The sequence below is a fragment of the Saprolegnia parasitica genome (genome assembly GCF_000151545.1).
Source record: "Saprolegnia parasitica CBS 223.65 unplaced genomic scaffold supercont2.122, whole genome shotgun sequence".
NCBI classification, from domain to species: domain Eukaryota; phylum Oomycota; class Saprolegniomycetes; order Saprolegniales; family Saprolegniaceae; genus Saprolegnia; species Saprolegnia parasitica.
Window position 1 is genome coordinate 64890 of NW_012156516.1, and position 11047 is coordinate 75936.

An 11047-nucleotide genomic window follows, 5' to 3' on the forward strand; every position below is an offset into this window, starting at 1 on the left:
CATCCAATCCGCTCGCGCCAAGCTTCTATAGGATTTCCCAGTCATACAAATTCGAAGCTTGATAGAAACACAAACATTTTAAGGTAGCTTGCTGTTTGTATGGAGGAGCGTGCAATTCAATAAAAAGAAAGATCCACGCAAGGTGAGGCGGACAGTATTTGCAGTTTTGACCTCATGTCCTCGGACCGTCGATCGCGGACGCAGTCGCGGGAGCGCAGCGATGTGCCCAACACGAACGTCGGCAACAACCTCTACATCGCCAACCTCCCCATCAAGGTCACCCTCCCCCCATTTACACCCTCCGAACCCCCGTCTAGATGAACCAAGAAGAAATCAACGCGGTCTTCTCCAAGTACGGTCGGCTCTCGCGCGTCGACCTCATCTCGGACCCCGTGACGCACGAGTCGAGGTTGACCCACTATTTGCATGCGCTTCTCGAGAAGGCTCATCAGGAGCATGCTAGAGGGTTTGCCTTTGTCACGTTTGAAGACAAGCGTGACGCTGACGACGCGATCGCTGGCCTGCACGAGTACGAACGACGCTTCAGCGCAACTTTCGATTCGAGAATGGTTCAATAAGCTCTTGTATCGTACAGAACCGAGATCATGGGCCGCCGCATCCGCGTGGAAGCTGCCAAGCGTGCGCGTGGCCACCCCAAGACGCCCGGCCAATGTACGTGTTGCAGTGTTGGTGTGCGCGTCCGAATACGGTGGTATCGTAGACCTTGGCCCGCCTGGCGCGAGCTCGCGTCCGCGCTACAACGAGCCCCGCGGTCGCAGCGGTGATCGTCGCCGCAGCCGCTCGCGCTCGCCGTACCGCCGGCGTGAACGCTCGCGCTCGCGCGGCCGTGACCGTGACCGCTCGCGTGATCGCCGCCGCTCGCGCTCGCCCGTCCGGAAGGAGCGCTCTCGCTCCCGCGACCGCCGTGGCAGCTCGCGCGACCGTCGCCGCGATTAGACCTTTCGGCTCGTATGTATGTATATCGTTTCTTAATCTCCATATTAAGGAAGCGCACGACCGACCTACGCAAATGCGGTTTGGCGATATACCACCATGTGGGTCTCGGGCTCGGGCACATCGGCGTCCAAGCTGAAATGGGTGTTGAAGATGCTCGCGTCTTTTGTGTACTGCCACGCAGCGAGGCGGCTCTGGCCGATCGCACGCTCGGCCGACGCGTACATGACGAGGAACGTGGGGCGGTTGCTACCGTTGCCGTAGCGCGCTTCCGCCACGTCGAGCGGTGCATGGCGCACCAAGTCCGACTCGGAGCCCTTGACACGGTTGCTATGCATGTCATGTAGCCATGAGCAAACGAGCTTTGGGTGTTGGCAGGGTAAGAATACATGGGCGAGCAGTCGGGGAACCAGAGAGACACGTTGCGGTGGAGGTGGCTGTAGTACGGCGTGGCGTGGCACGTCATAAAGAAATCGACCGACGCTGCATCGTGTTGCTCGTGCAGCGCCGCTCGAAGATGGTCGACGACGTCCAAGGCGCCGCGCTACAAGGCGAATGAGCCATCGCGGGGCGTTAAAGGCGTAGTACATTGTGGTAGCGAGCAAAGTAGACGGCCGCCGCGCCGTTCGCGGCGACGAGCATGAGCACGAGGGCGCGGAAGAGCTTGGCTGGCGCGCGGGCTTGGAGGCGCGCAAGGCCGAGTCCTGCGTACACAAACGTGGGCGGAAGAAGCGGGAGGAGGAACCGCGGCTCTACACGCGCGATGACGTCCCACTTGTGACGTCGACGAGGACAGTACCCTTGTGGGCGCCGCAGCTGTAGACAGCGAGCGCCCATGCGATGAGCGCAGCCAGCTCGCGACGCTACTCAGTGCACCGCGTCAAACGAGTCATACAGCCAAGAACGACGTGCCTGGGAGCTCCAGACGCCAGCGAGGAGGAACGGGAGCGACGTCGCGGCGGCTTCGGGAAAGCCCGCGACGAGGTACCAGTGCCACGGGTGCGTTCCGTACAGCGCATCCTTGCCCTCGACGACGTTGAAGCGGACGAAATTCAGTGGCACGAACGTCCACGCGCCATACCCGATGCGGTCGATGAGTAGCATCGCGGCGATGGCCACCGCCCCGATCGGCGCCACGACCGTGACGAGCAGCGTGAGCTTCGCCGGCGACGCCAGCAAGAGACGCGCGCCAAGGAAGACGCAGAGCACGGCGTTCGTGGGCCGAAACACGACGCCGAGCGCCGCAGCCGAGAGGCCCGACGCCGCCCGACGCCAGTACACGTCCATCTTGGCGCGGTCCGTCTACGGCGCCGTTGCAATGCACGGTACAAAAATATGCAGGGAAATCAATACCTGGAACGACCACGGCCAGTAGGCGAGCGCAACCGTGGTGCACACGGCCTCGATCGAGTTGGAGTACGTGCGCACGAGCGTGTAGAAGGCGAACCACGACGTGAGCTGCGAGAAGAGCGCCCACTTGGCTGCGGCTTCGCCCGCATACACGAACGCGAGCTTGTAGAGGAAAACGTCGCCGACGGCCGCAATGAGGCCCTAGTCGACATTACGATGCATCGCGTACAACAAGATCTACCTGGAGGAGGCGCGGCGCGTACGCCACCGCCCATGGCGTGTCGAGGCCCTACAGCCACACGGTCAGTCGGGCGCAGCTGCAAAGCGTCGTCTCGCACGAGGAGCTGGAGGATCTTGTACAGCGCAGCAAAGAGCGCGGGATGGGCATAGCCCCGCAGGCGCGCGTCCGGCTGCCACTCCCACGTCCTAATCCGCGACGCGTGAGGCTGCGAAAGGTACACGCTGGACGCACAGGTAGCCGTAGCCGTAGACGAGGCGGTGCGCGACCTCGGAGCTCTGCCAGAACTCATCCGGGTTGAAGTACGTGCGCACGAAGAGCGCGTTGGCGAGGCGGAAGGCCACGATGGCACCGACCCAGCGCCACTGCATCGCCGTTTTTGCAATTTGATGGACGGTAATTTGATTGTAATTTACATTGATTTGACGGTAAATAAATCGTAATTTACATTGTTTTGACGAAAAGCATCCGATCTTTGCCGAACTTAGGTGGAAATGATGTGTCGGTCAGAGAGCAATGATGATGGCAGTGGTGGTGGCAGTGCAAGCACCACTTCGTGGTGGTGGTCGCCCAGGAGATCCACTGAGCAGCTTCCGCTGTGTTCTTAGCGCTCGCGTCCAATCAGTGGGAGTCGACCTGCTTGGTGAATCCCAAGTGATCCACGGAATCGCCGTTCGATTGGGGAGCGGGCATCCGGAAAGCGTATCCGGACTGCAACGATGATTACAGGACACATCTTGATGGCATTTGACTAGATGGCCGCGGAGCAGAGCTTGCTGCTGGAGGCTGGCGCCAAGGCGTCGCTGTCGCCGCGCACGCCGCGCTACTCGCACTCGCGCTGGGTCATTGGCGTGAGCTGCGTCGTGGTCGTGGCCATTATCTGGACCTTTGCCAGCGTCCTCGTGCAGTACGTCTTCCACGACCTCGGCTTCAACAAGCCCTTCTTCCTCACGTACGTCGCCAACTCGCTCTTCGCCGTGAACCTGCCGCTCTACTACGGCGGCAAGTACCTCGGCTACGTGGTCCCGTCGTCGCGCCAGGCGAGCGCCCGCGACACGCTCGTCATCAGCGCCATCGTCGCGCCGCTCTGGTTCCTCGCCAACTTTACCTACAACATTAGCCTCAACATGACGAGGTAAACGTCCGCTTCTGCATATACGGCGCATGACCTTGTTCCTCTCTGCGTAGCGTCACGAGCAGCACGATCATTAGCTCGACCTCGGCCATGTTTACGTTTGGCCTCAGCATCGCGTACCTCGGCGAGCGCTTTAGCTACGCCAAGCTTGGCGGCGTCGGTCTCTGCATGCTCGGCAACTCGGCCACCGTCTTCAACGACTCTGGGAACACGACGCGCGACAACGTGTGGGGCGACGTCCTCGCGGTCTTTGCGGCCTTCATGTACGGTGTGTATACGACCGCGATCCGGCGCCTGATTCCCGACGAAGGCAAGGTGAGCCTCGGCCTCTTCTTTGGGCTCCTCGGCCTCCTCAACTTTGTGTGCTTGCTGCCGCTCGTGCTGGTGCTGCACTGGACGCAGCTCGAGAACCTCTCGGGGCTCACGAGCGAGATCCTCGGGCTCCTCACCATCAAGGGCCTCTTCGACAACGTGCTGAGCGACTACCTCTGGGCGCTCGCGATGCTCTTCACGACGCCGACGGTCGCGACGATCGGGCTCTCGCTCACCGTGCCCTTTGCGATCGTCTCGGACTTTCTCTTCCATAGCGTCTCGCCGACGCTGGTGACGGTCTTGGCGTCCATTTTTGTGATTGCCGGCTTTGTGCTTATCAACGTCACGAGCGAAAAGGCCGAGGCCGACAAAGCATAGCCTAGTTCTTTTGCTAATATATACTATCGAAATACTACAGCTGCGACACGGCGCGCTTCATCATGGGGACGCCCCTTCGGAGCGCTGGCAAATGCACGGTCGACGGCTTGGACGGCTGGATGCGCTCGGTGCTCGGCTCTTGGTTGCTTGGCCTGCTGGGCCGAGGTGGCTTGGTCGGGTACAGCGTCGGCACGGCAATCCACGACTTCATCGGCGACGAGAGCGACGGCCGCCGGCACTGTGTGTGGTGCGGGCTTGCGCACGTCGAGCAGATCCGGTCGTAGCGCTTGATGAGCTTCACGGGCGGAAGCGCGGGCGCGGCCACTGCGTTGCGGGTCACGGCAGGCAGCGTGTGCGGCTTCTTGGTGCGCGGCCGCATGGGCACGAGACCCGATGAGAGTTTTCTTCGCGCGGCCTCGGCCCGCCGGAGCGCCAGCACGCGGCGGCAAAATCGCCGCACGACCTGGAGCGCTCGCTCGCGTTGCAGCTGGCGCCGGTGGAGCAGATGCCGCACGCCGCACTGCAGGGTTTTGGCCGCCCGTTCTCGTCGCGCTGCCACCTGCGCCCGGCGCAGCTTCACTCGGCGCGTGATCTGCAGCAAAAGACAAGCAAGGCGCGCGGCGCGGCGCTGCTGCCAGCGCCGGACGAGGCACTGAAGCACGGCCGCGGCTGCGCTGCGCCGCTGGCGACGCTGGACGTGCGATCGGTACGTGGCCTGCAAGACGCGGGCACTGCGCACTTCCAACGCGAATCGCCGACGCACGCGCGCGTAGCCACACAACCTCCGAGTTTGCTGCAAAGTGCGCAGCCAATTGCAGAGACAATCGATTGTTCGCACGCTGCGTCGTTGGAGAAGCTTGCGATGGAGCCAGCGCTGCAGCAGACGTGCACTCGCAGCCCGTCGTCGCAACCGGCAGCGGTATCGACGGCGTAGGATGCAGGACAGTAGCCACGTGCCCATGACCGACTTGGCGCGAGACAGCTGACGCTGCTGCCAAAAGCGCAGACAGAGGCGCGCAATTTGCTGCTGTGCGCGGGTGCGTCGTGCTTGTTGGAGGCGCCACCGCACGCGTGCTTGGATCCTCGATGCTGCCGCCCGTTGCTGCTCCTGTCGGTGAGAATGGAGCGCTTGGCGTTTCCTGTACTCGTGCACCATCGTCGGCAGCTGCCGCGCAAGGATGCGCGCGGCCCTTGTGCGCCGCAGCGTTTCTGCCGTCGCGGCCCAGCTCGCGTCGTCACGCCACCTGCGCAGCGCCATTCGAAAGCGCTGGCGCTGCACGCGCCGCAGCAGAAACCGGCCGATGACGTCGAGCGCGTAGTTGTCGATGGCACGGCGCGCGACGGCATTTGCGGCCTCGAGCGCTGCCTTCCGACGGGCGCGCGCGCTGTTTAGAAACGACACGCGGTGGCGCCGATACGCAGCTTGGAGCACGGACGCGCTGGCGGAGGCACGGGCGAGGGTCGCTGCGTGGTTGATTTTCTGGAGCTTGACCTTGCTCTGGCGAAAGATCGTGTGCTGGAGCCACTCCTTGTGGCTCGCGAGTGATGTCTGGAACTCGCTCTCCAGCGCCGCCTGGATCTGATCGAGAGGAAAGTACGTTTGCGCGTCCAAGAGGGCCGAGATGCGGGCTTCGAGCGCGGCTTGCAGCTCATCGGGCAGCGATTTGGCCGGCGTACTCGCGGGCGCCTGGCGCGTGAGACCTACGGGCCCTTAATGCCGCGATAGCGCGGACGACGTACGCATATATTCGTCCTCCGAAACGAGCCCGAGTTGCCGCAGGGTGAGTATTTCTACGCGTAGCGTCAGTGGAACTCCCCTGCGATCTCGCGTACCGTCGAGGACAAATGGCAGCCCATACTCGCCCTTGCGCTTCCTAACGCGACCTTGGAATAAGACCTCATCGCAGCCTGCGTCGCACCAGAGCTCGCGCAGCGCCAGGTTGTGCTCGACCACGTCCATCGCGCTAATTTTAGCCCGTGTGTAGCAGTGTATCGTACTAGAGTATGTAGCAAGCGTTCAACCAAGACCATATACATACGACCGGTCAATTTGACGATGTGGTATTCGGGGTGGCGGTGCCAGCGAACTTGGATAGCTTGACGACACCAGCCACCACATCGGCTATGCCACGTCATTTGGGCCGCCAACAACAATTGGGCCCGTGGCGACGACTCGGACGAGAGCAAAGCCGAGCCGGCGGGCGCCTCCAATGACGTCTTGTCCAAGATCCAGCACTATTGCGACGTATACCATGACACGCTCAGCCCAAGGGTCGTGTGGTCGCAGATCTGCGTCGACAGCGTCGACCGTCTCCTCTTGCGGCGGCTGCCAGACTGCCAAGCTCGACAATCCGCCGCGCTGGCTGGCGACAATGGTGGTATTCCCCCGACAAGCTTCTCATCCGCAACGCTGCGGCGTCGTCCAACTTTCTGCGAAACCGTGCGCTTGGGCCGAGACGCGCGGACGGCACACGGCCCAATACATATTGGACGGATCGGTGGGTCCTTTCGACCAAAAGTGCGGCGCACGTCGATGTCGCGCGTGTCATTGGGCAGGTTTTTTGTCGCTGCCTGCCTCCACGTGCGAGGTTTTGCCTCGCTTGAGGTTACTCCACTCCGCTACATCGTTGTCGGCTATGGCACTCATATTGCCAGGCCTGCGTTTCGCCATCCGAAACGACGCATCTGAAACGACCTGGCGCCATCAAGGACGAACACGATCTGCGACGACCTTTGGATCCGGATACGTGTGGTGTGGGACTTGGCGGAATTTGCGTCCAGCGATGGCCAAGCGAGTTTGCCACGCGCAGCGCTCGGTCCTCGACTTGGACGTCGTCGTTCTGAACCTCGCCCAATGCACGGCGTCGCCCACGGACGTTGCGGCCTTTCTCCGCTCGCTGCCACCGGCACTGCTCACGCCACCGCTGGCCGCGCTGCTCGAGGCGCTCCGCAGAGCCAGACCGCGCGGCGAGGTCTTCCCTTCGCTGCTGGCGAGCATCGACGATGTGTGGCCCGTCCCGCGCCTCAACCGCATGTGTACAGAGCTCATCGATAACGTGGTCGCCGCGATGCCCGTGTTTGTCGCTGTCGGCATGGACGGTCTTGGTTTTGACCCGTGGCCTGCCGATCGGGGCAACTTTGACTTGTCGTACTCGGCGTTCATCACCAAGTGCGCGGCCAAGCTCAAGTACGTGACGCTTGGGCTGACTATCTGCTTCCGGTCGCAGCGCACCGAGCTCCTGCGCCTTCTGCACCAACATCGAGTCGATTGGTCTCCGCCACGACACGCAGGTCCTCGAGGCCGTGACGTCGCCCGCGCACCGCGTCCGTGACATCCGACTCAGCCTCTACCACGAGACCCCAGAAAACCTGGTGGACGGCTTGCGCATCCTCGCGCGCTGGCTCGTCTCTGGTCATGCGCGTCGTTTGGAGCTGGCAAGCTACGCCGTGGAGTACGACGCCGGCCTCGCAGACGCTCTTGCCTCGTCGCCAACGCTCACCAGCCTCTACTTGAACGCGTCCAGCGGCGTGCTTCGCCAGCTCGTGGCGCATGGCCAGCCGCTACGGCACCTCTGCGTGCTGCAACTCCTCTTGACGACGCTCGGGGAGGCCCAAGCCATCTTCCCGCTCGTTGACGTAAGCAAACTCACGAAGCTCAGGCTCTTTTGCCCACGCCACGAAGCTATCACGTTCCTCCTCGCGGCACTCCCGCGCATGACGGCGCTCGAGGAGCTCGAAGTCAAGAACGGCAATGTCGGCGTCCTCGAGACGGCGGTCGAATGGCCCGAGCACTCGGCCATTCGCAACATATGGGTGTTTGGCGCTGCCTTTGCCGGCGACATCTTTCGAGCGCTTTTGCTCTGGGCCGCGCGCTCCCGCCGCCTCGAACGTATCGAGTTGCTGCACTGCCGCACGATGAACCTCAACCTGCAGTCCGTTGGTGATGCCTTTCGTCGGTGCATTGTTGCCGGGGTCCGCTACATTGGCCTGCGCGAGTGTAACATCAACACTCAAGGCGCGACGCTACTGGCAGCAGCTCTTCAAGGTGACCATGCACCCGCACCGATGGAGATCGAGCTCGTCTTCAACTCGTTTCGGTACGAAGGGACGATGGCACTGAAGGACGCGCTTCGGTCCTGCACCAGTATCACAATCACCGTTTGGAGCACCAAGAAGAAATTCAAGGCCTACAGCAACCAGCTCGTCGCGCCCAGCGACGGCGTGACCGTCGACGTGAGCCAGGACTCGAAGATAGTCTTGTGCAGCCCGGCCCCGACGCTCCTCAGCAGGCCGTAGTAGGACTGCGACCGTAGTTGCTACACAAGACGTTGCTACACACGTCATAACCATTGTCAGTTTTTTTATGAGCCAGTACTATCGTTGTTGGTGGTAGCTCGGGCTGTGGTGCTGGCGACAACGAAGGGGGGGAGATGCTATGTGTAGACGTGCCCAGTGTCGTGTTGCAGCGTCGTTTACAACTTAGTATGCTTCAGTGTACGCGGCCGAGTACTGTGCTGAAGTAGGTAGGACTAGGGTTGAGTTAAATCGATGTCAGCAGCCCATACAAGATAAATGCAACATATATCAACATACAACCACTTGAATGAAGCTCTGTTTCTGTTCTACACAAGAGGGGAAGCGGCGGTGCCAGGATTCATGTCGGGTAAACTCCCCTTTGTTGCCAAATCGTCCTGTCCGCCCACTCGATAGAACATTGTGGCGAGATTCCAGGCAGGTGGCGGTGCAGCCGTGAGTGCAGGCCACTTGTGCACAGAGGATGCTTTGAAGAGCACGGAATGCGGGGTCGCGTCGACGTGCGGGGGTGGCAGAGATACGCGACCCAAGATGCGCGCCAAACTAAGATCGTAGTGCCGTCTTAGAGGCACCACGCCAGGACGCCGACGCCACTTGTCGACATCATCGCGTTTGAAATGAAATCGCCAAAAGTTGGCACCGAGATAGAAGACGCTTTTGGGGACAAAGCAGGTCAAACTACGTTTCCGCTGCCGTCCTACAACGCACGCAATGCTCGACAAGAGATACAAAGCGCTCTTAAAACGTTAAGAAGCAAATGACCGCGTTGGTACGTCGTAGGCTTCGTCTTCAACACTTGTATCGACGATCCCCCTTCGACTGGATCGGGAATTCGATTCATAGCAGCATTCATGCAATTACAACGTCCAGAGGCTTTAAGTTCGCAATTCTCGGCTTCTGCACTCGCAGCGATGTATTATCTCAACCTAGGGGATGGTGTTTATGTGGCCTAGTATGCCAGAGGTTAGGAGTTTATGAAAAACACTCGATTGCTGTCTAAGACATAACAGTATATCATAACGATATATTTTAAATAGTGTGAGAATCGCCACCTCAACCATGATCGACGCCGCACAGACGCGTCAACGCGAGGCTGCACCGGTTCCTGTCGTTCTATAGCATCCTCGTATCATGGAGATGAAGGTTTGGACGCCGAACGCAGCGCATGCATGCGAATCCCAACGTTGATTTTTCGAGGTGGCCAAAGAAACGCCCAGATGCACAACGTGTTTTCGCGCAGTTTGAAAACTCGACCGACTCCGACGCGGGCAGCCACAGTTGGCTATGCATATGGACTGGCCTAGCAAGTTGCGTTTGGGACGTGGTAGGCGCTTGGGCTCTCACAGCAAAGTCGTACTGCCGAGCGTCGTTTTTCGCCGACTTGTACATATAAATTCGAGTAAAAATGTCGAGTTTTCGCAGAATCCGAGAGCGCTATCTCTCTTACATGGTTTCGAAGAGCATATTACATTGGCGATGGTGGTTGTAAAGTCCGCTACAGCGCCGCTAGCATTTTATTATACTATTTGAATGCCTACACTATAAAGGGAAATAATGGCTCCAAATAGTATGTTCAATATATTGTCAAGAACTCTCGTCGCAGAGCTCGAACTGTGACGACATACATCGTTTCGTACTCTCGAAAGTGCACTCTATTACCATGTCAAGTATGAGCGCTTTCGTTTTCAATCATGAATTGTGCTCCAACTCTCGCTTCACCGAGCCTTTGGTGTTCGAATGTGGCTATATTTGGTATTTATGGCAATACCAAAATTAAGGTTGGACGCGCACAACGTGAGCCATTACATGGCGCTTTGAGCCTTCGTAATCCTAGGCAGACGTGTCCTTGGCCACTGAAATGATCCCAGCGTTGCGGCTCCGCGCATATAGTGTAGTTTCGAATATGCAAATCAATTCATTGCAAAATCACCCAGTATTTTCACTCATATATATCTACATGGAGTAGCTCTACGTTAGCGCCGGAGGAGCGTCTCGAGTCGGCGCTGCCCGACGGCCTTGCGCTCGGCGCGCTCGCGTCGAAGCTGGTCGAGGCGACTGGAGGAAGACGACAGACTTGACTGTCTTCGTCTTCTTGAGCTCCGTGTGCGTCGTATTACCGGCAAAGTCGAGCACGTCGGCTTCCCGCGTATCGTTGGCGGCGACCATGAGTACCTTGGGCTTGCCCACGATCGCACCCATGGGTCGGCGCTCGCTGCACGTGGCGCCTCGGTGGCGTCGTTGTCGTCTTGGCTCTACTGGGGGACAGGCTTGCGAAGGCGGCTTGCGTCGGCCCGTCTGGCAGTGAACCTCGCATAGCGTTTCGCCGAGCGCGATACCTTTGTCGATGTACTTCTTGATGCAGGCGA

At 59.9% G+C, this 11047-nt stretch overlaps 5 protein-coding genes across 5 annotated transcripts; 3 read left to right on the top strand and 2 right to left on the bottom strand.

Moving 5' to 3' along the window:
• The first annotated feature begins 136 nt into the window (after positions 1-136).
• On the top strand, positions 137-1053 carry SPRG_14282 (hypothetical protein). The gene is made up of 5 exons (XM_012353394.1): positions 137-276; positions 318-409; positions 464-529; positions 596-672; positions 722-1053. Exons 1-5 carry the CDS (start codon positions 175-177, stop codon positions 955-957), a joined length of 573 nt encoding a protein of 190 aa, XP_012208784.1. The 5' UTR covers positions 137-174; the 3' UTR covers positions 958-1053.
• Positions 968-2925, bottom strand: SPRG_14283 (hypothetical protein). The gene is made up of 9 exons (XM_012353395.1): positions 2777-2925; positions 2643-2730; positions 2546-2593; positions 2308-2505; positions 1867-2256; positions 1754-1817; positions 1543-1706; positions 1344-1498; positions 968-1284 (listed from the first exon to the last, which is right to left on the bottom strand). Exons 1-9 carry the CDS (start codon positions 2911-2913, stop codon positions 1023-1025), a joined length of 1506 nt encoding a protein of 501 aa, XP_012208785.1. The 5' UTR covers positions 2914-2925; the 3' UTR covers positions 968-1022.
• Positions 2926-3278: 353 nt separating this feature from the next.
• On the top strand, positions 3279-4412 carry SPRG_14284 (hypothetical protein). Its single transcript, XM_012353396.1, has 2 exons — positions 3279-3677; positions 3731-4412. The coding sequence occupies exons 1-2, from the start codon at positions 3298-3300 to the stop codon at positions 4365-4367; spliced, it is 1017 nt and encodes a 338-aa protein (XP_012208786.1). The 5' UTR covers positions 3279-3297; the 3' UTR covers positions 4368-4412.
• Positions 4402-6332, bottom strand: SPRG_14285 (hypothetical protein; the record flags this gene model as incomplete). The annotated part of the gene is made up of 4 exons (XM_012353397.1): positions 6287-6332; positions 6201-6241; positions 6108-6158; positions 4402-6068 (listed from the first exon to the last, which is right to left on the bottom strand). The coding sequence occupies exons 1-4, from the start codon at positions 6325-6327 to the stop codon at positions 4402-4404; spliced, it is 1800 nt and encodes a 599-aa protein (XP_012208787.1). The 5' UTR covers positions 6328-6332.
• Positions 6333-7150: 818 nt separating this feature from the next.
• Positions 7151-8663, top strand: SPRG_14286 (hypothetical protein; the record flags this gene model as incomplete). The annotated part of the gene is made up of 2 exons (XM_012353398.1): positions 7151-7554; positions 7595-8663. The coding sequence occupies 2 exons, from the start codon at positions 7151-7153 to the stop codon at positions 8661-8663; spliced, it is 1473 nt and encodes a 490-aa protein (XP_012208788.1).
• Between the last annotated feature and the right edge of the window lie 2384 nt (positions 8664-11047).